General features: G+C 34.1%; 1 protein-coding gene across 1 annotated transcript in view; it reads right to left on the bottom strand.

Annotated features, from left to right (window-relative positions):
* Positions 1–390: 390 nt before the first annotated feature.
* PPP4R2 (protein phosphatase 4 regulatory subunit 2) overlaps positions 391–27,726 on the bottom strand; it is an 87,501-nt gene continuing 60,165 nt past the window's right edge. The window contains exons 3-9 of the mRNA XM_004456216.5: positions 17,041–17,211; positions 8,635–8,728; positions 7,114–7,151; positions 5,933–6,007; positions 5,508–5,651; positions 4,506–4,795; positions 391–4,250 (exon numbers count right to left, since the gene is read on the bottom strand). Coding sequence (XP_004456273.1) covers positions 3,934–4,250; positions 4,506–4,795; positions 5,508–5,651; positions 5,933–6,007; positions 7,114–7,151; positions 8,635–8,728; positions 17,041–17,211 — 1,129 coding nt within the window. The 3' untranslated portion in view covers positions 391–3,933. The remainder of the gene's footprint in view (positions 4,251–4,505; positions 4,796–5,507; positions 5,652–5,932; positions 6,008–7,113; positions 7,152–8,634; positions 8,729–17,040; positions 17,212–27,726) is intronic.

Below are 27,726 nucleotides of genomic sequence, written 5' to 3'. Positions count from 1 at the left end.
TAAACATACTTATCCTCTCCACTTTAAGGGCAATTCTACACTTCTTATGTTGTAGCTGTCTGAAATGTGAGATTTAAATAAAATATTGTATATCTGTCCATGCAAGCTAATGCCAAATTATGCCAAAAAAGAAATGTAAAACAGTAAACCCGGATTTTGTCAGAAACCAGGTTTGAAATGCCTGGCAGAGAATCATAATGGTCCATTTTACTCAAAAACACCCTTTTCTGCTGAAACATCCCATTATCACTTGAGGAACAGAGATGTAATAAAGTTATGCATTAAGATCTCCTCCCCTTAGATCTGGAGCATTGCTTATGGTTCCTGAGTTATCTGAGGTGAAAGCAGGGGTTGAATTATGGCAAATAAGACAAAAATTCCACACTTGAAGAGATTCTTCTAATTTATATTTTATTGCATTATGAAAATAATACATTTGGCAAAGTAATCTAGGCTCCAAGTTGAAATAAAAGTCTAAAGAAAGTGTACTGATTATTTTTAAAATGTGAACTATTAGATGTATTCTAACCGATACATAGTAGCATTCTTTTTAGGCCAATAATCCAGTAAATCTAATTTTAATAACTCCATATGAAATTACAAGGTGTTTTTGCATTCATTCATTTTATGATTAGCACGAATCTTGAAAACTGAGCTTCATTTTATCAAAACCAATGTATTTAAGAAACTCCTGTTCAGAAGACAATTTGAAATACTAACCAAAATTTTTAATTCCTTTGGTTCTAACAAGTTGCAAAATCCATCCTTAACACAAGTTACATTTTTCATAATCAACATTTTAGCAGCTTTAGATTCTGCCCAAGTACCTTTATAAGTAAACTAGTATATTACATTTACATTATTTTAAAAATGGCTGTCTGATTTTACAAATGCAAAAATGCAAATACATGCCTATCTACACCAGCAAAACAAGACACTCTGAACCTCAATGCTTTAACAGGCCACATTTCTGGCCCAGAATTTCTGGGTTGCCTTTCTAAATAAAAGGACTATGGTTCCTGGACTGGCAATCCAACTGATTGTTCACAGTTTTGAAAGATATAGGTAAGATAAATGCTAAGCAGATTAAATTTATCTAATAATCAACACTTAAAATGACATTTTCACCAATTAATCTGTTCTTTTACATTATCAGAACTGAAAAAGAAAGTTGTATTTTGAAAAATGTACTAGGATAATTTCCTATTTTAAAGGATTAAGTTCTAACAAACATATACTCTTACTTCCCTCATGAGCATCTTCAAATTTTATTTACATTTTGGGTTCAGAGTCTAAAGTCTAACAGGTAAACAATCTGCTCTCCAGGCCAAAAAGGAAATGTTTAAAAAAATTACTGAGGTCTTGATTCTTTAGATTTCTTAATATGACTTTGCCTGATGTGTACTTTTAAAAAAAAGTGCCTAAAACTAGCCTTTTAAAAACTGACAAATTAATCAGTTACTATTAGAACTGACATTTCATTAAGCAAAGTCTATGTAAGTGCACCTATGCATACTTGAGGAATTTTACTTCCAAATGGCCATCAATACCTTAAACCAGCTCAACTTTCCCATTTTAACTATCCTAAAGAAGATATTCCATGAGCATTCTACAAATATCTGTATAAACAGCAACCAATTTGATCTATGATCAACATATGAATATCTAATAAATAGTAAACTATAGATTAAAATGCAGATCTCTCATAGAGTTAAGTGACGGCATTTTGGTACATTCACCATTATTGTACTTTATTTAATAAAGAAATACATTTGTCCTTGCAAAAACAACAATTGCAAGTTTACAAATAAAACCACAGACCTCAAAGTCATGATGCTAAATCTTCAATTTATAACCAACAAAAGTAAATCGATTTTGTTTACAAATGGTCCATGGCACAATTAAAATAAAAAATATCAGAAGATCACAGATTCTTAAAGAATAGATTTAGGTTTATTGACAATAATTTCATAAATATTTTAAAGAAAATTCAAAATTTCTAAACTCAAAATGTTTAAAATCTGTTCTCATTGGCAAAATATTCCTCAAAAAATAAAGTAATAGGTCACTACAAATAAATGTCATTTAAAATTTGCTTCCTCTTAATATTTTTGCAAAATTAAAAAAAAAAATTACAATGTTTGACCTTTTTCCCCTCTTGGGTACAGTTAATCAATATTCAGTTTCTGTTTCAACTATTAGACATATTCATAAATACATCATATCTAGCTGCTGTGAACCTGACAGGTAAGTCAGTCAGTAGTATATTACCCTACATACATAAACGGAGCCAAATCAGGTTGGTAATTTTAGTTATAGGAATTTAAGTAGTCAAAATGCAAAACTTGTCTTTAACCTCCAAATCACCCCAAAATACGATACAGTGTCAGAAAATGTTTGCATCAGTTTTGTAAGTTCATATGTGCACATCAGGTATCTGAAACTAAAAAAGGGATTCCTTTATATTTTGATAAAAATGTACTCAAATATTTCATAACATTAATATTTATTGCTTTATATGAATACTGTATTGAAAGCCCAAGCATTCAGTTTACACACAGAAATTATACAATTATATATCGCTTCACAAAGGCAGTGAACACATTACATTCTACAAAATCTACTTTACAGAAATTTAAAAATTCTAAATATCAAAAGGTACAGCTCAAGAAACAGGTATAAATTTGGCAGCCAGTAATTTTGACAGGGAAGTTGCAGCTTGCATGACTTTAAATATGTGATTTTGAAAATATTGAGTTTAGAGTAATCATTGTGCTTTGTGTTGATCTGAAAAATATAACACTGGCTGTCGAAGAAGCATGTTCAAAAATATTTAATTCACTTCAAAATTTCATACAAATTATGTTGGTTTCTATGTACCCCTAAAGCTTCAGTCATTTAGCTCAGGTACATTACTAAAGTAATATATTAATTCTTCCAGTACAGTGGTGTTTCATACCGTTGACATTTGCATACTCTAGAATAATTTAGAAAGAAATGTATAATATTCACAATGTTCAGAAAAGCAAGCAAAAGGTCAAGGAACCTGCCCGGTTCTTCTGAGATGGTCTTATGTCAGCTTCATAAGCATTCATTCTACAAAATAGTAAGCTAATGTTTGAACACAATTTCCAAGATAAAGCACATTTTCTCATAAATAATGAAGTCTTTTTCTCAGGCACCTCCGAAGTATACAAAAGAATTTTAGTTTGAATATATCTCTTGGAATGTGTTTAACCTGGTATTTCAATAGCTAAAATTTCCAGGGTTTCACAAGGGCCAGATTTTATTTTAATTACTCAGAAGAGAAAGTAACTGTCTTCTGAAAGAGGTGAACTCAATCATTACCAATAAAAAAGTATCCACTGTATTCATCTCTTATAGAAACAGAAAAATATAACATTTCCCCCCTTAGAATTAGATATATATATACATATGTATATATATATGTATATATGACTTAAAGTTCCATTGTACATAGTCAAACAATAAAATCTGGAAACCAGCATGAAACCCTTTAATTTCCATGTTAAAATGTTGAACCTATGACGAAAATATGAAAACTGCTAGACTTGTCAGAAAGAGACAAGACAAAAAGCTTTCTCGCATATGTATAAACTAAATGTGATAATCTGCAAAAGGTTTTCAAAATTATAATTATTACCTTCCAGTTTAAAAACTTTAATTCTAAATTAAAAAAAAAATTCTATACACAAACCACTGATTTGACCAGACCAAAAAGTCAGCGGTAAGCATGACCCAGAGAGGCTGACGATATTCACAGTTCTTACATGTACAACTCTTTCAGGATTTATCCCATAAAGTACTTTATTTTACAACCTGCTTCTCTTGTAAAACTAAAGGTCCACTTTATTACATAAGTTTTATACAGTGTAAAACCAGAACTGTATGTAAAATACTGCATCTAAATAGTTAGTCTTGTTCCATCGGTTCATCTGTGACTTCGGTGGCTTCATCATTTTCCATGAATGATTCTGAGATAATCTCTCCCGTTTTACTGGAATTGGATCCTACTAATTCTTTTGTTTCATGGCAGTCAGAACCACTACTTACACAGCCTGTATTTTCACTACCTTCAGAATGCAAATCTTTCTCAGCTTGAGACAGACCAGATTCCTCCATTTGACTATTTTCCTCAGAAGTGTCTTCATTCACAGTTAAGGCATCACCAGATTCTTTTTCTTGATTTTTCCTTTCTGGGATCATTTCTCTTGATGTCATAAAAGACTCTAAAAATAAGCAAACGTTGTTGTAGTTAAATTTTATTTTCAAAATACTTCCACAGATAAGTTTCATGAATTCTGATATTCTACAGTTCAAATCATATCCCCTGAAACTCAGCAGCAACTACATATAGATGGGAGAAAAGCCCAACATCAGCATTATAAGGAGTTCCATTATGTTACATTCTTTCATGAAAAAAATGAAGTACAAGAATTTGAGGATCTCCTTACTCCACCCTTTTACAGATGGTCTCTAAATACCTTCTTCTTCCTCTTCATCCTCTTCTTCATCCTCTTCTGAACAATGCTGCCTGGAACAACTACTTTCTTTGTCTTTATCCTGAGATGAAGATGATGCTTCTGTTTCTTCTACTGTAACTGGAGAAATTTCACTGGCAGTTGTTTGACTGGCTGTCTCTCTTACTTCACCTTCTTTGTCAAATCTGAGTCTTTTTACCTCATGCCCCTCAGCTTCCACAGCATCCTCATGTGGATGTTTGGATTTTATGGGGCTCACTGAGGAACTTTCTGATCCAGATGTCAGCGAGTCACTGTAAATGTTTTTTAAAGTGTCATTAATACGATTATTTTCATCTTTTACATTCTCATTTTTAAGCTCTAGTTTTTTAAACAGTATCTCAGTGTCAAAGTTTAATGGTAACATCCGAGCAAAGGAAAACACAAGAGGATAATTTCAAGGGAACCACACTGTTTAATATATATTTCCCCAATAGGAACTAGTCAAAAATTTAAAGACCTTTCTGTTCAATTCTCCATTAAATTAAATGTCTTCCTATTATAAAACTACAAGTCTTCCATACTGACATACTTTCTAAATCCTCTTGCTTACTTGTTCTTCTTTCCTTTAATGTGATACAGAAAATCTGAGATCAGATGTAAATAAAATGTTTCCTTTTATAATCAACACTGAGTTTAATATTCACAAAATTTCAGTTAACAAAAATACTTTCTCTTGTCCAGTAAGCTTCAAAACCAACAAAATATTAAATATATCACAACTACTCTAAAATTCGTAAGACCCTATATACGCAGGATCTTCCAATCAGGAGTTTTAAGTCTTTTCTGGGCTCATCCTCAAGCATGTGCTGAAGCTGCAAGGAAAAGGCACACATAGCTCCTCTAACTAACTGCATTAAACCCTTGTTCTGTCTTTTAGAACAATAACGAATGCTAAAAAGCCTTAATAGATGTTAACTTTCTATGAAAACGTCTGTTATTTTTAAAAATAAAACACATACAAACCTATGATTTCTGTCCTCATTTTGCTGTAAGTTGGACTCTTTGCTGTCTGTGCTCTCAGGCAAACCATTTGTGGTCATGGGGGCTGATAAAGAAACCTTTGGTCGATTAAGTGGCCTGGGTGTTCCAGGCCCATTTATATTAGACCTAAGATAAGAAAAATGAACATCATTTTTCTCTTTTGAAAAAAGCCATCCCTCCCAAGATATGCTTACATGAACATGTCAAAGAAATATTTGCTGTACTTTATACTTTTTCAGCTGAATGGAGGACCAAATTAAATCTGTTTAGTAGATCCTATATTCTCCATAAAACACATTCTAAATTTCCCATCTCTCCCTATGACCAGGAGAGAAATATATATACGTCCTGCTAACCAAAATTAGGAAAATCCAAACTCTTTGTATACTAAAAATCAATAATCTCACCTCTCAGTATAACTTGGTGAATTTCCAGGAAACATAACACCATTCATTCGATTCAAACTACTGGAATTGTTTTTCCTATTAAAAAAAAAGAAAAGAAAAAGCACTGCTATGTGTATATATATGGTTTAAATTCTTTAATTTCCATAAGAATGAGTCTAAAATGAACTTTTAAAGTTACATTTTCACAGAACAAAAAGATGTCTGTGAGAAATAACTTAGGTATACACTGTAAGCATTTTTAAAAATGTTGTTATTGTTTTACACATCTTTATATACTTTTCCCCAGAATAGTTCACATTCATTACCAAAATAAGAAACATTTTAGTCAAGTTAAATGGAAGATGACTCTTGATAACTGTCATAAAGGAAAACAGTTCATGTCATATACTTTTTAACAGTTTCTCCGCCAAAAAAACACACACTACAGAATTACTTTAGTATATTATTTAACAGCACAAATGTATTCTTGGAAGTTCTAAAAAGAAATTCACTGTTATTATTTTACTCTGTGAAATCAGAGGAAGTCTAACTTTAAACCAGTAGCTCTCAACAGTGGCAATCTCCCCACGCATCCTCAGGGACATCTGGCAATACCTAGAGACACTTCTTGTTGTCCCAAATTGGGTGGTAGGGATGAGGGGGCAATGAAAGGTGTTACTGGCATCCAGTGGGTAAAAGGCCAGGGATGCTACTAAGCTTCTTACAATTGAGAGGACAGTCCCCTCAACAAAGAATTATCTGCTTCATAATGTTAAGAATAGCCAAGGTTGAAAAATCCTACCCTCAACGGAGTTCTTCAACTGGAAGTACTTCTCCATCAAGAAAAGGAAATGTCATCAAGTAGTTATTTCCTAACATAGGCGTCATGCCCAAGAGATGCCCCAAAAAGGTATCTAGGATAGGATCCCAGGGCTCTGAGTGTCATGACAATACATAAAACCAACAGTGTCAGAAATACAGTAAACTACCAATCTCTTTAATCTCAATTTATTTACTGGAGAAACACATACGTAATGTTATTGGCAATATTCTACTTTGAGGAATGGGTGGTTAAGTTCACTAGTGTTTATACATGTTATTATGCTTAATTATATATAAAATAAACAGCCTGTCTTTAAAATAATACATTAGAAATAACAACTAAATAACATATTAGGCAAAAAAATATATATAATACTTACTCTGAGGAAGGATAAACACAGCTAACAACCATCACATTCTGCAATAACAAAAATCTGTGATTTAGTATGAGGAAAATTTTAATATATAGTTTAACTATTTGTTTTTAACTTCTCGAACTCAGATTTTACTAATTAAAGAAAATAAATGGTTAAAAATGAAAATTTCTTAATCAAACAACAAAATAACTAAAATAACAAAAGACCAAAATATAATAACTTAGGAAAACATTCAATTTTTTTGACTTAAAAAAAAAAAAAGCTCTAACCTAGTTATTCTGGAGTCCAGACATCAGGTACCACATGTAAAGAGTAGAACCATGCTCTCTTATTTTAGATAGAATCACCCGAATATGTTTAGAGATTGAAGTACTTATACCAAGAAAACCTAATTACAATGATTTTCCTTATAAAGCAGTACTGAATCTAGAGCTTGAAAGGTAGCACCATACACCTGAAGAAAAGAGATGCTAACAAAATACTGACAAAAATAACTTTAATAACAGTCAATAACCTTTGAAATTTTACCATAAGCCAGCATTAAGTAGTTTACATTTTAAAATTATCTTTTTACAGATGAGGAAACTGAGAATTAGATTAAGTAACCTACCTAAGGTCACACAACTAGGACGTACAATAATTGTGTTGTGAACGCAGAACCCCAGTATGACTACTTGACATACTTTTGCCCATTTAAAGATTTTCAAAATGTGGGAGTAATTACTAAAACTTTCTGGTCCTTTGGCAATCTATTCAGTCAAGGGCAGAGCACTAAACAAAACATATTAATCCAATTAAAACCTTAAAGAACTATTGTAAACACCCAAGTAATCAAGAATAAAATGAAAAAACTAAATGTGAAGCATAACTTTAAAATGAACATTAGACTACATTTTAGGATCAAATATTAATTGAGGGAATTAGCAACCTACTCATTCTTCACTCTAGACAAGTTAACTGTTTACTTTTCATCCCCTCAAACACCTCAATGACTGTCAGGGTCTTCTCTTTATCCAGAAAGCCCTTTTGTTATTACTAACATACTCCGTACCCTATTCATTTTTGACCGAACAAACAAAAAAACTGTTACCCTCGTTCTTAAACATAATCTAAATCCTCCACTTAATATGTAATTTAAATACTTTGTACCAGCAATTTTCCTAGGTTATGTGTATCTCAACTTGAAAACTAAGAAAATGAGTTCCACTGGCAAATAAGTTTGCAAAGCACTATTAAAGTTAAAATAGGTTTCTTAAGTGTAGAGCTTTTTAAAATATGTTGCTGTATATTGTGAATTTCTAAGAGATTAATAAGCAGCTTTCCCTCAAATTTAAATGATCACAGGTCTTCTACCTCTCCTACAAATCTTTCTAAAACATAAAACACAACTTGGAAAACAAGTTGGGGGAAACTTCAGGAAACTTTGGCTTGGGAAACCAATGTGAAGAAAAGGAGCCTGAAACAGATCTTACTCAGAATCTATTAGGCTATAATGTAATACAATTCCAACAACAAAATAAATACCTTTTCTACTCCTCTGAGAAATTTGTCTGTTCCTGTATAGTTTCTCCTTGGATCTGTTAGCAGTTCACATAGTCGCTGAATAGTAAAAGGGATGCTGCAAAAGAATATAATTTGTAATCTGAGGTAATTAATCATCAAGAGGATTAGAAACATTATTACTCTTGCATTTTAAGGCTTTATCTAGTCACCATGTATCAATCCACAAAAGAAAAGGCCCCAACAAGAAAATGGATGAGTAACTTACAAGAAGGTTGAGGCAATAAGCACACCTGGATTCAAGTTTATAAGAGAGACAATGCAAATCAAGTTAGAGTTTATTTAAATAAACTTTTCCTCAAGTGTTTCTGTGCATAAAGATTTCTTCACAGTGTTTCAAATAAAACTACAATGATTTTGTAATTGGATGAAGTAAGACAAACAATCACATGAAAAATATTTTAAATATAGTTGTGTCAAAATTGCAATTCTAGGGAAACGGACTTTGGCCCAGTGGTTAGGGCGTCCGTCTACCACATGGGAGGCCCGCGGTTCAAGCCCCGGGCCTCCTTGACCCGTGTGGAGCTGGCCCACGCGCAGTGCTGATGCACGCAAGGAGTGCTGTGCCATGCAAGGGTGTCCCCCGCGTAGGGGAGCCCCACGTGCAAGGAGTGCACCCATAAGGAGAGCCGCCCAGCGCGAAGAAGGGAGCAGCCTGCCGAGGAATGGTGCCGCCCACACTTCCCGTGCCGCTGACGACAACAGAAGCGGACAAAGAAACAAGACGCAGCAAAAAGACACAGAAAACAGACAACCGGGGGAGGGGAATTAAATTAAAAAAAAAAAAAAAAAATTGCAATTCTATATACAACCCAAATGTTTCATCAAACCTGAAAAACATACAAGCATACTCAGTAGTCTGATAAGCACCTTATTTTTGTTATTCTAGTTCTGCCATAACCAACTTTTCACTTCATCATAGTAAATTCAAAACTGAAAAATATTCATATGAAAACAAACATTTTAGTTATTTCAGAGGCCAAGAATCTATCAATTAGCATCTAAACCTACAACTAAGAAAAATACTGTTCTGCTAAAATATGGGGCATGAACTATGTAAGATGAAATGCTTGCGGACATCACAAATATTCTGAAGAAGTTATATAGAACCTGAAGAAGTTATAAATATAGCTGTGTTCATTCATCACAACAGCTATAGAAAATTACATCAAGTTTCTGAGAAAAAATATTTTTCATACTTTTAAAAATCTAGATAGTGAAGCAAGCATAATTTTCAAAACCAAAAGCCTTTAAAGTGGAAAAGAGAACAAAGTACAGCACCAAACCAGTTTAATAATGAAGCAGTAAGCTTACACAACTGTGTGACTCACTCCTATAAAACCAACACAAAATTGGAAATCTACAGCTAAAACACAAAACTATAACTACATTTAAAAAATTTTTAGAAGCATTTTCCCAAACCACATATGTAATAAACATCATCAGTTTCTTAAAACTGTCTTTCCTAACACATGACTTGAGCTTCTTAAGGGCACAGGTCGTGCTCAATATGTAATTTAGTAATATACATACAAATATCTGAAATGCAATAACCATCATGAATTTTTAGAATATCTGTGGTATACCTACACCTGAGCTCTTCTAGTTCACTATTCTCATTAAAGAAACATTAAAGAAACACACCAACCTATGGTGCTATTCCCTCATTAACTATCTCTAATTATAATACAGAGCTTACCCATTATTCAAAAATAAAAGGAAGAGCACTAAGTATTCAGGTAGTCAAACAGTAAACCAACAAGTATTTACACAGATACTGTCTAGTTATGCTTTTTCCCTCAACTGAAATTCTCTTAATTTTTTTCTTAAATTAAAATCCACTTTAGCCCATCGGTATGTTTAAACATTCCATTTTATGTTTACACAAAATGTTTTGGCTAATTTTTTTCAAAAAGATAAGTAAAACTATAGCTTATTACTGTATATATTGGGGAATTTCAATATTGCTTTTAGGGTGAAAGTATACATTTACATACAGCAATGTCAACAATCATAGCCTATCATAAAATGAGTTTGCATACTTAGAAATGTTTAAAGTCATTTCACCAGCTGTCCAATAGATGGCAATAAAATTTCATGTAATACCCACCCCCTCCTCACATAAGACAGGCTAAATTAAATTCAAGCATTACTTGCAAATACAAGTATCCACTAAAAACAATATCATTGTCTTGATAATCACAAAGGGTCTCTTTACATAGTTTATAATTTTTAACCTTTTCCATAGATGAGAGCCTAATGTAAGCTAGAAATACCCGTACTTGCTTAACAGCAGATAGATATGTAAGTAATTACAATTATAATAATAAATGCTTTTAAAATTATGTGCACAGAGAAGCAGTTGTGGCTCAATCAGTTGGGCTCACATCTACCATATGGGAGGCCCTGGGTTTGCATCCCCGGGCCTCCTTGTGACCGCAGGCTTGCCTGCAAGCACTGTGGAGCTCCGCAGAGAACCAAGTCAGCAAGGTGACACAACAAAAGAAGGAGACAAGTGAAAAAACACAGAAGAGTGCACAACGAATGGGCAGAGAGAGCAGACAACGGGGGGGGGGGGGATAAATTTAAAAAAATAAATCTTTTAAAAAAGAAACATGAGTGCGTGGTGGGGAGGGATTTAAACATGTCACTCAATGAATTTGAGGGTATTAAGAAAAGATGTTAATTTAAATAAGATGTATAGTAAAATAATTTTGTAGAAAATTATATAGTTTGCGCTGCGAGATATTACCTTGCCCGTAAGATGAAAAAATTAAGATTATATAAGGAAACAAGAAAATTTAAAAGGACATGACTAGTTAGCATCTTAAATTTATATATTACTTAGAAAAATCCAATTTAAAAAGCTAAAAACAAAACAAATACATTAAGGATCCAAAGAACACTTTAGGAAACTGGCAAATGGTCTGCTTATAAAGTCCAAGTTATGAGGTAATGTGGTTTTAAAAATAAAATCCCTGGAAAACAGAGATTCTGGGAGTGCACTCCCCTTGATTATTGTGAGGTATTTCAAAAAGTGTTAAATCTTAGCTACTATCATTATCATCCTGATCCCACGAACTACTTTATGGTGGAAAGGCACAATGCTCCAAAGATCAACTAGAGAAGAGTTAATAGGATAAGTATATCTAGCTTTTAATTCTAAGGAAAGTAACTAACCATTTTTGAGACCTACTGCTCAGAAAAACAGATCCTTTCAAATTATGACTGCTCACTGACAATGCACTTGACCAACCAAGAGCTCTGATTAAGAGCTCTTGACAGAGTTGTATGAAAGAAACGTTGTTTTCATGCTTACTAACACAACATTCATTCTTCAGCCCATGGATCAAGGAGTCACTTCAACTTTCAAGTCCTGTTATTTACGAGATAAATTTTGTAAGGTTGCCATAGACAGTGATTCCTCTGATGTATGTGGGCACGAAGTAAATTGAAAACCTTCTGGAAAGGATTACCCATTCTAGATACCATTAAGAACATTCGTGATTCATGGGACAAGGTCTCAAAACACCATTCAGAGGAGGAGTTCGGAAGAAGCAGATTCAAACATCCATGGATGACTTTGAGGGATTTAAGACTTTATTGGAGAGAATAACTGCATATGTGGTAGAAATAACCAGAGAACCAGAATTAGGAGTAGAGCCTGAAGATGTGACTTAACTTCTTACGGATGAGGAAAAAAGTGGTTTCTTGAGGTGGAATCTATTCCCGGTTAAGATGCTATGAGCACTGCTGAAATGACAACAAAAGATTTAGAATACTTTTACATAAACTTAGTTGATAAAGAAAGGGCAGAGTTTCAAAGGATAGACTCCAATTTTGAAAGATGTTCTACTTAGGTAAAATGCTATCAAAGAGTATCACTTGCTACAGAGAAATCTTGTGTAAGTGGAAGAGTCAATATACAAAGCCAACTTCATTGTTGTATTACTTTAAGAAACTGCCATAGCCAGTCCAACCTCCAGCAACCACTACCCTGATGAGTCAGGAGCCATCAACATCAAGGCAAGACATTCCACAAACAAAATGGTAACTTGCTCAGATAATGGTGAGCCTATCTTAGAAAAAAAAAAATTTTTTAATATTAAGGTATGCATACTGTTTCCAAACATAATGCTATTGTACAACTAATAGATAACAGTATAGTAGAAACCTAATTTTTACAGGCCAGTACTGGGAAACCAAAAAAAAATTTGTGACTTGCTTTATTGCAGTGGTCTGGAAGCAAGGCCCCTATATAGTGAGGTATGTTTCATATTATAAAATCTGTCAACCATCAGAGAACAATATTTCAGCCAAAAGTAGCAATTCAGTATTATTTTTAAAACACAAAAATTTTAAACAGTAAGGTATAACCCTAAAGAAACAGCTTGTTTTTACATTTTAACCTGAGATTACAGTTTGACTATAATTAACTTAAGTCTGTAAAAATATATGATCATTAAGAGGTACAAATATTCCTAATATACACCATGGTATTCATCTGGAAAGAAGATATTCAGGAAAAAAGATGAAGAAATGTACATCATTTCATTTAGATCCAAAAATAAAATGATAAAGGAACTCAAAATATAACACAGGCTATTAGAGTAAAAACATAAATATATAACCATAAAATCAGAAATCCTATTAAGAAAAATGTCAAAGTAGCCAGGTCCATCTTATTTTATTGCATAAAGACATAGTTTTCAGTATGGCCTGGGGAACTCTTTATGTACATACTAGTTGTGCCTTAGTTATATAGAAATATTTAATTCTGACTGGAAACTTACATATCTTTCAGTTGTCAAAGTCTGAATAATTTCATAGTTTTGTTTAAAAGCCTTACATGAATCAGAAATACCACTGGAATCCTTTCTCATCTTCACTTGAAGCAAAATGCCCTTCTGCAGGCAAACAGGCCATTAACGCTTACATAAAATATTCCTATCAAATACCAGAAATTCTGGGATTTACTGAAAATTTTTTGAGGAGTTTTAAAAATTAACAAAAATGAAGAATTTCTTTTCAACAGCCTCTTTCAATAAGTAACTCAAAACTAATGTTATAAACGACAGCAATTGTCAAAGCTTTTAATCAAGTTAATCATCTCTTAGAATGTCTGTAATAATCTGGATTTTCATTTTACTTGTATCAAATAAGCACATAAGGAAAAAATTAGCTTTGTGCTAGTTATTATCATTCAATTTTAAGAATTTTATTAGACAGCATCAAAACAAACCACCAAGAAAGGCAAAGTCGAGTGGTAGAACATGGAGGAAGGACTACTAAATGCAAATTCTCCACTAGTTTCGTTATGGAACATAAAGTAAAGATAAGTGAAATACATTTTAACTAAAAGGTTTAATATGCTCAGCAAATAATAGCATACATAATTAACAGAAGCACATAACACTTATCTTTCCTAGCCATCTGAGGAGCAGAAAGTCCAGAAAGCAATAAAATGGGTCAAGGGAGTCGGAGAGGGAAGGAACAAAAGGCTAAAGACCTATCCCTTTGTTCCTACATAATCTAGAGCTTACTTATAAATAAAATGCAAAATTTTTAAAAAGGACTGTGCTTTTTATCTACAAACCTGATTTTTGAGTATAAAAATCCCATATATATCCTTAAAGGGAAAATAAAGTATAAAAGGGCATCCCCTACAGTGCAGAAACTTCAATTAGTATATGTGTATGTACACACATGTAAAGCAATCTAAAAATTTCCAGAACTAAGCAAAATCTGGTTGATTATACCAAAACAAAAAACAAAAAAAAAAACCTATAAGAAACTGGGCAGTCAGAAAGACTATAATATCAAAAGATGATAAAAGTCCTCAACTGTGACTGACTGTATCTGCCTTGAAAATGATGTAATGATGAAAGAGTTTTAGGAATCAACTAGTTGTGCACTTTCCAGACCTCCTCATAAATAAAAGATAATGTTTGTTTTAGTCTACTATCCACTCACAATAAGTAAGACATCCTGCATCTATCAGAGGGGTCTTGGATCTAAGTTAAGAACATTGTCTAAGCAATGGCAAGACTTAAGTGATTAATTTGATTTTATATTCATTACTCTTTAAATTCTGAATAATTCAGAGGATATAAAATGAAATCTTTCTAAACTAGGAAAATAAATTATATTCTCTTTAGCCCTGAAAATTCCTTTTGGTACCACTACAAGAACAAACAGTAGCTACTAGGAGTTTCTAAATTAAGTTCATGCAGCCTTATACAGGAAGAGAATCTTCATAAATGGCTCTCGCTTGAGGAAACCCAAATATTCTTGGTGATTTTAATCCCAAGCAGAGGACATAAAATAGCAATAAATAACTTTTAATTGAGATTCCATTAAAGTTTTTAGTTTTTGTTTCATTCCTTTTCATTTTTGGTATTATTACCTTCTAAACTGTAACTTCAGGTCTGAAGAACAATTAAAATCCACCTTTCCTATAATTATTTTTTTTAATCAGGTGTAAGGGATTGAACCCAGGACCTTATACATGGGAAGCAGGCAGGCAAACCACTGAGCTATACTCACTCCCCCCTATAAAATTTTAAAGTCCAAAATTAATTTTTTAAAAAACACACACACAATATGACTTAAAATTAATTTAATATTCAACTCATGTAATTCTTCTGTACCCTGTTAAAATACAAATAAAAAATGCACTTTTATTCCCTTTATGCATTCATTCAATAATTATTTGAAAACCTACTATGCGCAGGTATTCACTGTTCTAAGAACAGTTATCCCTGCCTTCCAGAAGCTTACAATTCAGGAAACCAAGCAACCAAAAGCACAAATTCAGCTTAGAGTGTACTAAGTTAACGTTAGAAAATGGACAATCTTTTTCCTGGCAAAATACTATGAATTATTTCATATACAGCCTTTACAAATTAAAAACATTTTAATTTGTTCATTTTATTATTTTTTGTTACCAATAAAATTAGCAAAGGGTAAGAAAATAAAGATCCCTAATATACATGGAGGAAAGGGTGTACTAAAAAGGACAAACCCTTAAATTGGTTAAAAATGAAAATGCTACTTCTATCTACCATTCTAATATTAAAAGGAAAAAAGGCAGCAATTAATCTACATTCAAAACATGAAAATAAAATTGAAAAAATCAGACATATTTCATATTCAATATACTGGGATTGGCATAAAATATAATAATGCAAACAAAAAAGGTAGATGTAAAAAATGAAAAATCTTAACTATCACTGATAAAAGACTTGAATTCTGACTGATTCGGGAAAACTATTCATAAACTGCCATTCCAAAATATCAAATTAAAAATATATAAGGAGTTCAAGATGTTCAAAGTTGGAAAATGTTTTAAAAGCGGTTATGTTTAAGTATGGTTAGGCATTTAATAATTGCTCAAATTATTTTCTGAAGTAGGTCAATTTTACAGGATAAGAAATGACAAATGTTTAGATTTATTTAATTTGAAAGAACTGAAAACAGTATTCATTAATACTAATTCAGAATCACAAGTAAATTAGAGTGATAGTCACAAAGCAGTGGTAGAATTTGACATGTTTCACCTTAATTTTATTTTTAAATGGTAAACAATTTATTGAAAAGATGAATCACTATAAATATCTAAGCACTAGCTAACATAACAGCACTGATAATAAATATTTCCAGAAGCATTCTTATTTTGAACAAATTCAAACATAGAACAATGATTTTTACCAAGTATTTCAGTACCACATCTGAAGCCAAAGATTTACAGCAAGACCCCCTAACTTGGAAATAAAAATTTTACATTTTTGATATTGTCACCCCACACTCAAAACAATGTGAAACTAAATACTGAACAATTCAATTTCACAAATACTGCTTCCCTTCAATAAAGGAAACTGTAAGAAAACAAAGACCTAAAAGGAAAGTAAAATGACACAGGATATGAGACTCACCAACGTTTTTTTAAAGATCAGCTTTATTTTAGTGCAGAATATCCTTTGAGTGCAATGTTTTATAACTTGGTATTTTTCACAGTCAAAGAAATGTCAACAAATCTTGATGATACCCAGGTTCCATTTAAAATACAAAGACTTAAAATACTAAATATAAAAAAGGGGGAAAAATACACTAAAATATTTCCTGATCAATGTTTCCACTGTCATTTAAAATTTAAATGCAAATGACACCATTCAATGGTTCAAGGAAAATCAAGTATTTTAAATACTTTCGAAGGGAAAAAAATAAGCAATGTATGTCCCTAGAAACAAAGAATTTATGTTTGAATAATATGATCAATTATGAAAACAATCAGAAACATCAAAACTTAAAGAGAAAAATATATATAATTCAGCTAAAACTTAAACCTTTAAAATAGTATTAAGTTCATACCCATTAAATCCAGTGACAATTTTCAGTATTCTTTCCTTCATTTCATCAAAAGGAATATATTCAACATTAGGGTTGGGAGGACCTCTTGGTTCAGGAGCTGAAGTTCTGAAATCATCCATCACTTTCTCCAGTTTGAAAATAAAATAGCCTTTAAATTGGGACCACTGAATCCTATAAGCAAAAAAATAAGAAAATATAATTGATATTAATGGTTACAGAATCAAGATCTACATTAGTAGCAGTGAGAATGTCTTTGGTCCAGTAATATGCATTATACCTGATCAATTTGATTAACAAAATAAAGACTGTTTCCATCCAGACCTCCTAAGTCAAAAATATTCAAATCCCTGATTACAACCTCTGACTGAAATGCCACTGCACTGTATGATAGGCACCATTTTTAGCATTTTAAAAAAACATTATTTCTTTTTTACTGTTTCTCTCAAAACAAACATAACGAGAGGTGTTATTGTCCCATTTAAAACAAATTAAGAATATGGTCCCAGGTCACTTTCCTAATTTTAAAAGAGTAGATAAGAATGAATCCAAAGTCCAAGCTTTCAGCATTCAAGTTACAATGTTTACATGGAGTAGTAAAAGCATGTCTTTTTTTGTTGTTAGGTAACAAAATAAGCTTCAATTTCTGCTTTAAGCTAATTGTTTTCAAGATCTCAAGTAATTTAAAAGATCATAGGAAGAAACCAAAATAAGAACAAAAAACTTTAAAAAGGGAAAAATGATCATAGGTTCTATCTGCAAAGTAACAATACATTGTTTCTTACGTACTTTTCATATCTATTCACTTATTAAATAACTATACACACCTTTGTATCTATCTTCCCACACATTTTACCACTAAAATAAGAGATATTTTGTGATGATATCTACCCTGAATACCCTACATTCCAGGAGAGGCAAAAATTAGGAATACCAACCCTTTCCCCAGCAGAAAGCACAGGCTTAAGTGGCAGTAGTCAGATCTCTCACACCAATGACTGCTTAAACAAAATTGCAGAATACTCTGGATGAGGAAAGTGCTAATCTGCAATCATTTTTCCATCCTCATCCAGTAAACCTCTATTGAAGGGAACAATCAAAGTGTAGTCCAAGAGGTCAAAGCTATTTTCCCAAGAATAAGACTTTCTTGCTCTATTCACTACACTGACAGATGCAATAACAGTTCAAAAGCAATGGTTGGTAAAACTGGTACTTTGACACAAACCATGTCAGGTAGTATATTAACTAATACTAGAAGTCAGTCACCACCTTCCTCACAACCACAAACCCAAAGTAAATAAAATCTTTCTCACTTAAGAATGTTTAATAAAGCAAAAAAGATTGTAAGTTTTATGGTATATTAATCTTTTGAGTACACATCTTTTTATTATTCCATTTGACAAAATGAGAAGTATGCCTAAAGACCACTTCTGCTGCATAACAAAGTACTATGGTGGCCTCAAGGAAGAACATGAGTACTCTTGCCAGTTAAAGAGCCTTGTAGAGAACCAGGGCACCCCTCTAGGTCTTCAGCACTTAGCCACCTGCATTCCTTAGACATAAGATTAACAACCCTCCCTGTGGGAAAGAATGTATAGGTGGTAAACTATAATATTCCCAAAGCAATAAACATCATTGGTAAACATCCTTCCAACAAGCATAGTGAAGATAACACCACATCCCACGTGTATGCTTCACGTGACCCCAGCAGGAACTCTGTTCTCATATTCTATGGAATGTCATTGTTCTGAAACCCCTTATACTACTCCTCATTTTCTCATCTCTTGGACTGGCCATAATCAAAGAGTCTCTCCTATTTGTAAGTCCCAATAAACCTTATGTCTTATTCTCTGCCTGATGCATTCTTGATCTTGCAGCTGCACCAACTCATACCACTGAATTGGGTTGTAACAGCCTATTTTCATAGAACACCATTTTTGTTTGAAATAATGACTATCAAACAAATTGTTAATTATTCAGACCATGAGAACCTCGTAGATATTTTCTCAAAGATGGATAAAGTGACACTGTCATTTCAAGAGAAACAATTGACAGTATTTGTTGTGAGTGATAAAATTTGAACTTTCAAACAAAAAGTCTGGAAAATTTTATTATCTAATATGAATCTGTCAGGGTCCTTCCCAAACCTTTTATTGTTACCAGTAGTGCTTTAAAAGACAATGTTATTTTTTAATATGGTGTAATGAGATACAGCAACATCTGAACAATCTGCATAACTCAATGAACCACTATTTCCCAATAATTAATGCATAATGTTACAAAATTCTGCAGGGATAAAAGATACATTCAAAGTGCAAGACAGATAAATGAAAATTTTAATGTAAAATAATATAAGTTCATTGACTTGCTTTCACATTTCATTTAGCCTTTAAGAAACTATCTCTGGAAAGTGTATGTGCCTCAAGAAACTGAGCTCCCACCTGCCACATGGGAGGTCCCAGGTTCGGTTGCCAGTGCCTTCTTAAAAAAAGACGAGCACACAATGAACAGACACAGCAAGTACAAACAATGAAGGGGTGGGAAGAAATAAATAAATCTTTAAGAAAAATAAAAAAGAAACTACCTCTTATGAGTTTTATCACAGTATCAGAAAAAATAATCTACAATTACAAAAAGGCTATTTAATTCTCTTCCCTTTTCAAACCAGGCTAAGTTTTTTTTTTCCGTCATATACTTCAACTAAAATCCAGCTATCTTCTACTAAGCCAGACATTGTACGTGTTAAAAAAAAAAAAAAAAAAAGCCTTTTATCTCACTTTTTAACGTGGCTTGTAAAAACAAATGCTATCTCCAGGGCCAGTGCAAAGACAAGAATATCTGCTCTCACCACTTCTGGAAGGAAGTTCTAGCCAGGACAACTGGCAAGAAAAGGAAATAAAAGGGCTCTAAATTGGAAAGAAAGAAGGGAAAACTATCCCTATCACAGATTACATAACCATACATATAGAAAACCCTCAAAAATGCCTCCCCCACACTAGCATTATAAAAGAAGTTTAGTAAGGTGAGAGAATCAAAAGATAAATATACAAAAATCAATGGCATTTCAATATCGTAGCAAAGAACAGAAATGACTTTAAGAAAACAATTCCATTTATAAGATCAACAAAAAGAATAAACTGTAAAAAAAAAACAAATGTAATAAAACATTCATAAAGCTTCTACTCTGAAAACAATAAAATGATATTGAAAGAAGCTGAAGACCTAAATAAATGGAAATAAATTCCACCTTCACAGAATGGAATGCTTATTATTGTTAAGTTGACAATATTCACTCCAAACTGATCTAGATTCAATTCAATCCCAATCAAAATTCTAGTTGACTTCTTTGCAGAAACTGACAAGCTGATCCTTTCATACAGAAAATTCAAGGTACCAAGGGTGGCCAAAACAATCTTCAAAAAAGAACAAATTTGGAATACTCAAGCTTCCTGACTGCAAAACTTACTAAAGAGCTACACTGATCAAAACAGTGTGGTACTAGCATAAGGACAGATATACAGACCAAAAAAATTAAACCCGGAGCACAGATATGAACCCATATATCTAGGGACCACTGAATTCCAACAAGGGTGCCGAGACCATTCAAAGGGGAAGAGCATCAACAACAAATAGAGCTGTGACAACTAGATAACTACATGCAAAGAATGAGGTTGGACTTGTAACTGACACTGTATGCAAAAATTAACTCAAAATGGATCAAAGACCTAAATATAAAACGGAACTGTACAATTCTTAGAAGAAAACATAGTGCTTCAGCTCAAACAAGATGGTGATATACGACATCATATAGCTCCCCAAAGAATCTCTGAACAAAAAGGAAAAACTGGCAGAGATATCTTCCTCAAAATTGTGGAAAAAGTTCATTGGCTGCAGTACCTGGGAAAGAAAAAAAAAACAAAACTCAAGAAAATGCAACTTCAAAAAATGGCAGGAAATGGTCCTGGTACCCTTGCTGGCCCCTCTCCTACAGTCTCCTTGGACAGTATGGAGCCAACCTACGCTCCCACTGTAGGTCCTGGTGCTGTTGAACACAGTAACCCCTATGGCACATATTGGGTTGCCGATATGTCAGTGCAAATCTATCCAGTAGCAGTCTAAAAACACAGACCAGAGAAACTCATCTCTGGTTCATCCTCCCAGAGCTTACCCCACAATCTGCCCTACAGGCAGAAGCATAGTTAGTGCACAGCTAAAGGAGTATTAGAAACAATTAAATTGAAGCAGACTGGAACAAAGAATACACAAAAGAGAACCAGGGTGGAGGGAAAATTTTATTTCACACAGACTAAGAGAGGGCATTAGAATTCCTATAAACAGGGTAATTCCTAAGACCAGAAACGACGGCAAGCCCTGGACAAATCACAGGCCCAGAGGTAGACTAATCCGCTCTTCATTTTTTTCTTGACAGGAGGGCTCATCTATGAAGGAAAGCATCAGACAACAGTCAAGTAGCAAAGACTGTGAAAGGTGGGTTTTTTTGTGTTTGTTTCTCCATTGCTTTTTTATTAGCTTTACACTTAAGGAAATCTCTATCATTATAAATTAACACTTTAAAACAGTAAATGTACAGTGTGAAATAAAAAATTTCAAGACAAACAGGAAATGATAGCCCATCCGAAACAAGATAAAAACCCAGAAAACATCAACAAAGAAGACCATACATAAGAGCAAAGACTTAAAAAAATGATACTCAATATGCTCAAGGTGATAAAGGGAAATACAGAGAAAGAATTAAAGAATGAGGAAAACAATGAACAAAATGCGAATCTCATTAGAGAGCAAATTTTTAAAGTATCTAGGCTGAGAACAGAAAAAAGAATTGGGGGGGGGGGATGAAGTGAGTCTAAGAGACTTGTAGGACACCACCACCATATCAATATATGCATTATGGTGGAAGGAAAGAAGAGAGAGAAAAGGGCAGGGAACATTCAAAGAAATAATGGCAGAAAACTTTCCAAATTCAGCAAAAAATATGAATACATATCCAAGAAGCCCAATGAACCCCAAACACAATAAATTTAAAGAAAACCAGACCAGACATAATAAACTGCCAAATATCAAGAAAAAGAAAGTTCTGAAAGCTGCAAAAGAAAACCAGCGTATTATGCACAAGGGCCCCAACAAACTTAAGAAAACATGCAGGTAAGAAGGTAGTGTGACAAAATGTTTAATGTGCTGAAAGAAAACAAGTGAAAATCAAAAACTTTATAGCTGCTAAGACTATCTTTCAAAAAATAAGGAAGAAATTAAGACATTCCCAGATAAACAAAAGCTGAGAGTCTGTCACCACTAGACCTTCCCCACAACAATGCTAAAGGGAGTTCAGACTGAGAGAAACAATCAAATATCATAAATGCCAATACTATTTTATTTTTTGGTATGTGTATTAGTTTGCCAAAGGGCTGTCAGTGCAAAGTACCAGAAAATGTGCTGGCTTTTTAAAGGGGATTTATGTGGGGTGAAATCTTACAGTTCCAAGGCCATGAAAAGTTCAACTGAAGCCAACGTAAGGGGTGCTTTCTCACCAAAGTCAGCTACCACGTGTTGAAGCAAGATGGTGCTCAATGTCTGTTCGGCTTTCAGCCTTCCCCTCCAGGCTATAACCCTTTTCTCTCAAGCTGCTCCATGGGTCCAGTCTCATGCTTAGTCTCCTCTCCTGGCATAGGGTTTGTTTCCAGGCCTTCTAGACCAGTCTGTCTGTTCAGCTGTAAGCTTGCAGGCAAACAGCTCATCTCTCCCCAGAGCCTCAGCTCTTTAAGCCTCTCCTTTCTGTCACATGGCAGGATCAAAAATGGCAAAACTCTCTCTTCCTGTGTCTCTCTCTGTCAGTCTTTCTCTGTTTCCATTTAGATCAGACCCAGCAAGGTACAGAGACCCAACCTGAGTTACACTTTACTGACGCAGACCAATCAAAAGCCCTCAAGTGATCTTATCAAATAATCTAATCAAAGGCTCCTCAACTGACATTTAATGCAATCAAAAAGTATCACACCCAGAGGAATAAATTAGTTAAAAACATGTTTCTCTTTATAGAATTCATAAATGAATCCCAAACAACCACAGTATGTAACTCCAGTTTTTACTTCTTACAAGTTCAAAATGCAAACATAACACACAGCGAATGGACAGAGACAGTGGACAATTGGGGAGGAGGGGGCAGGAAAGGGGAGAGAAATAAATTTTAAAAATAAATCTTTTTTAAAAATGAAAACAAAAAATGATAAATTATGGTTTTGGACATACAATGTACAAAGACATAATCTGTAACAAGGAAAAAAAGGGTAGGAGATGGAGGGGTATAGGAACAGTGTGAGTGTGTAGGTTACTGAAGTTAAGAAGGTATCAAATTAATTTATTTATAATGTTAAATTTTAACTGCACGGTAACACTAAGGAATATGAAAAATGCATAAAGAAATGAAAAGGAACTCAAAATGGTAAAATACCCCCAAAATCAAATAAATATCAATGTAGCATTAAGGGAAGAATTGAGGGGAAAAAAGGGATACGACTTACAAAGATTGAAGAGCAAAATGGCAGTAGTCCTGCCTTTTCAATAGTTACTTTAAATGTAAATGGATTAAACTCTGCAGTCACAAGGCAGTTTGGCAGAATGGATAAAAAAAAATAAGATTGAACTATATGCTGTTCTGTGTAAGAGACTTGCCTTAAATTCAGACACTGGATAAAAATGATAGGATGGAAAAAATACAACATGCAAACAGGAACCAACAGAGAGTTGGGGTGGCAATATCATCATCAGATAAAATGTTATTAGTATGTATCATTCCTTTATTAAGAGGTTCAAAGAGGGTAATTATATCACGAGAAAGGGGTTAATTCAATAAGAAGACATAATTGTAAATATATATGTACCAAATGGCAGAGTACCAAATGTATGAAGCAAATATTGACAGATTTTCAAGGAGAAATAGATGGTTCAACATTAACAGCAGAAGACTTCAATATACCACTTTCATATGGATAGAACATCTAAACAAAAGATCAAAAAGGAAAGAGAAAATTTGATTTATACTATAAACCAACTGGACCTAAGATTCATATACAGAACGCTTCTCCAACAGCCGAAGAAGAAGAAAGAGAAGGAGGAGGAGGAGAAGGGGGAGGAAAGGGTAGGAAGAGGAAGAAGAAATCACAAGAGAAATGAGGAACTATTGTGGAGCAAATAAAAGTAAAAACATAAATAGCAAAACTTATGGGATGCAACAAAGGCAGTTATCAGTATCAGGAGGGAAATTTATAGTTCTTAATGCTTACACTGAAAAAACAGCTCTCACATCAGAGTCCTATGTGCAGAAATAGAGGATGAAGAAAAAGAAAAGCAAACTAAACAAAGCAGGCAGAAGACAATAAGATTAGAACGGAAACAGGGAATAAAAAAAAGAGAGAGAATCAATGTAACTAAAAGTTGGTTCTTAGAAAATAGACAAAGCTTTACCTATACTGACAAGCAGAAAAAAGAGGCTGCAAATAAAGAGAATCAGAAATTATGGGGTGAATTACAACCAACACCACAGAAATAAAAAGAACTATATATGTCAACCTAGATAAAATGGACAAATTTTCAGAAACACACCAACTACCTACACTGAGTAAAAAAAAAATTTAGATAGAAGAGCTCAATAAACCAATAACAAGAAAATAGATTGAATCAGTCATCAAAAACATCCTAACTAAGAAAAACCCCAGGCCCAGATGGCTTCACAGGTGAATTTTACCAAACATTCCAAGAAGAATTAACACCAATCCTGCTCACATTCTCCCAAACAACTGAAAAGGAAAGAACACTTCCTAACTCATTCTATGACACCAACATCACCCTAATACCAAAGCCAGACGAAGAAACCACAGAAAAGAAATTAAAAGACCAGTATCTCTAATGGATATTTATGCAAAAATCCTCAACAAAATACCAACAAACCAAATCCAAAAGCATACTAAAAGAATTACACACCATGACCAAGTAGGATTTATTGCAGGTATGCAAGGGTGATTCACAACATAAAGAAATCTATAATATAATACTTCACATTAACATTATGAAGGGAAAGTAACATGATCTTCTCAACTGATACAGAAGACATTTAACAAAATCCAACCCAGGAAATAGATGAGGCTCAATCAATTGGGCTCCCATCTACCATATAGGAGGTTCAGGGTTCAATGTCCAGGGCATCCTGGTGAAGGCAAGGTGGCCCACGCAGTGAGCTGGCCCACGCAGTGAGCTGGCTCACATGGAGAGCCAGCCCATGTGGGAATGCCGCCCCACGCAGGAGTGCGGGCCAACGTAGAGAGCGGACGTAGCAAGATGACACAACAAGAGACAGAGGAGAGAAAACAAGAAGACACAGCAGAACAGGGAGCTGAGGTGGCACAAGAAAATAATCGCCTCTCTCGCACTCTGGTAGGTCCCAGGAGTGGTTCCCAGAGTCACCTAATGAGAATACAAGCAGACACAGAAGAACACACAGCAAATGGACAGAGAGTAGAATGGGGGGAAGAGGAGGATAAATAAATAAATCTTAAAAAAAAAAAAATCCACTCCTCCTTTACAAAAACATTTAGAAAACTAAGAAACTGTGCAAGAAGCAGGGTTTATAGGAATTCTGTATTTTTTTTCATGATAGTTCTGTGAACATACAACTTCTCTAATTAAAAAGAAAATGGGGGGAGGGGTTGAAATCAAAAGAAAAAAATCACAACTTTTCACTGCAGAAACCTGGCAGACACCACCTTTACCTAGTGATCTAATTTAACATTACCATTACTAAGATACACTGGCATCATGTACCCTCCTGATATGACGTACTGAGAAGGTCACAACATTAATTCTGTGGAATCCTTGACAAAACATAATCTGGATTTAATGAGAAAATATAAGACAAACCCAAACTGAAGAACACAATAATTAGTATTCTTCAAGTGTCACTGTTATGAAAAAATGAGAAACTGTGACCAGTTAAAAGAAACCAAGGAGACATGATCATTAAGCACAATATGAGATCGTGAATGGAACCCTAGGCCAGGAAAAAAGGACATTATGTGGGCAATTGGAGAAATCTGAGTAATATCCATAGTTTAGTAATGCTAACTGGTTTTCATCATTGTATTGAGGTTTTATAAAATGTTAATATTTGAGGAAGCTAGGTGAAGGATGTAATGGAATTCTTTGTACTATTTCTGGGACTTTTGCTAAATCTTATTTCAAAATGGAAAACTTAGAAATAAAAAAAATTTTAATTAAACACACACACACACACACACAGAGGGAGAAATTAAAATAGCCCCAGATAAATACTTTAAGGTGTTCATTACCAGTAGACTGGCTGTATAAGACAGCACTTCAGGTTGAAAAGAAAGGTCAACAGACAACACACAAAGCCTCATTTAAAAATAAAGATCTCTAGTAACGGAAAGGACATGGGTAAATATAAATGCTAGTATTATTTGATTCTTGGTTTGAAACTCCACTCTTTATTTCCTACAGGATCTAAAAGGTAAAACCATAAAATGTAACAACAAATCAGTAGTTTTGGACTCACAACATATAAATAAGTAATCTGTGACAATAACTATAAAAAGAAGGGAGAGCACAGGGGAAAAGGCACAGAGCTTGTGTATACTATTAAACCCCGGCCCTCCTTGAACCCGTGTGGAGCTGGCCCATGCCCCCACACAGGGGAGCCCCATGCACAAGGAGTGCATCGCGCAAGGAGTGCATCCCGCAAGGAGAGCCGCCCAGAGCGAAAGAAAGTTCAGCCTGCCCAGGAATGGTGCCACACACACAGAGAGCTGACACAACAAGATGATGCAACAAAACAAGACACAGATTCCCATGCCGCTGACAACAACAGAAGCGAACAAAGAAGAACACACAACAAACAGTCACAGAAAACAGACAACTGGGGCGGGGGGAGGAGGGGGAAATAAAATAAATATATCTAAAAAAAGTTCGGGAAGCAATGTGGCTCAAGTGATTGGGCTCCCGTCTACCATACAGGAGGTCCAGGTTCAGTTTATAGGGCATCCTGGTGAAGGCAAGTTGGGGTGCACTGACTGCTGGCCAGCGCAGAGAGCTGGCACAGCAAGATGATGCAACAAAAAGAGACACAGAGGAGAGACAATAAGAGACACAGTATACCAGGGAGCTGAGGTGGTGCAAGAGATTAAGCACCTCTCCCCCACTCTGGAAGGTCCAGGATCGGTTCCCAGTGCTGCCTAAAGAGAAGACAAGCAAACTCAGAAGAACACACAGTGAATGGACACAGAAAGCAGGCAGCAAGCACAAAAATAAAGGGTGGGGGGGGTGTAAATAAATAAATCTTTAAAAAAAATAAAGTTAGGTTGATAGGTTGGTATGTAAGCAAAGAAGATAGTTATAGATTTAGGATGTTAAATTTAAGCTCCATGGTAACGAAGGAAAAAGGTATCAGAGAACATATACAAGCTTACAGAACACAAAAAGTTGCCTGAAGCAGAGGCAAAGGCGAGTTAATGCAAAATGTGTGTAGAGTTTCTGTTTGGGGTGAAGGGAAAGTAACAGTAATGGATGGTGGTGAGGGTATACCAAAACATCATGAATGCGATTAATCCCACTTAATGATATGGGAGAAACTGAGATACTTGTTTCCAAATTAAAAAAAAAAAG

This window comes from Dasypus novemcinctus, chromosome 26 (assembly GCF_030445035.2).
Source record: "Dasypus novemcinctus isolate mDasNov1 chromosome 26, mDasNov1.1.hap2, whole genome shotgun sequence".
Classification (NCBI taxonomy): Eukaryota; Metazoa; Chordata; class Mammalia; order Cingulata; family Dasypodidae; genus Dasypus; species Dasypus novemcinctus.
Note: the sequence above shows the minus strand (reverse complement) of the source record. Positions and strands in the feature narration are given on the sequence as shown.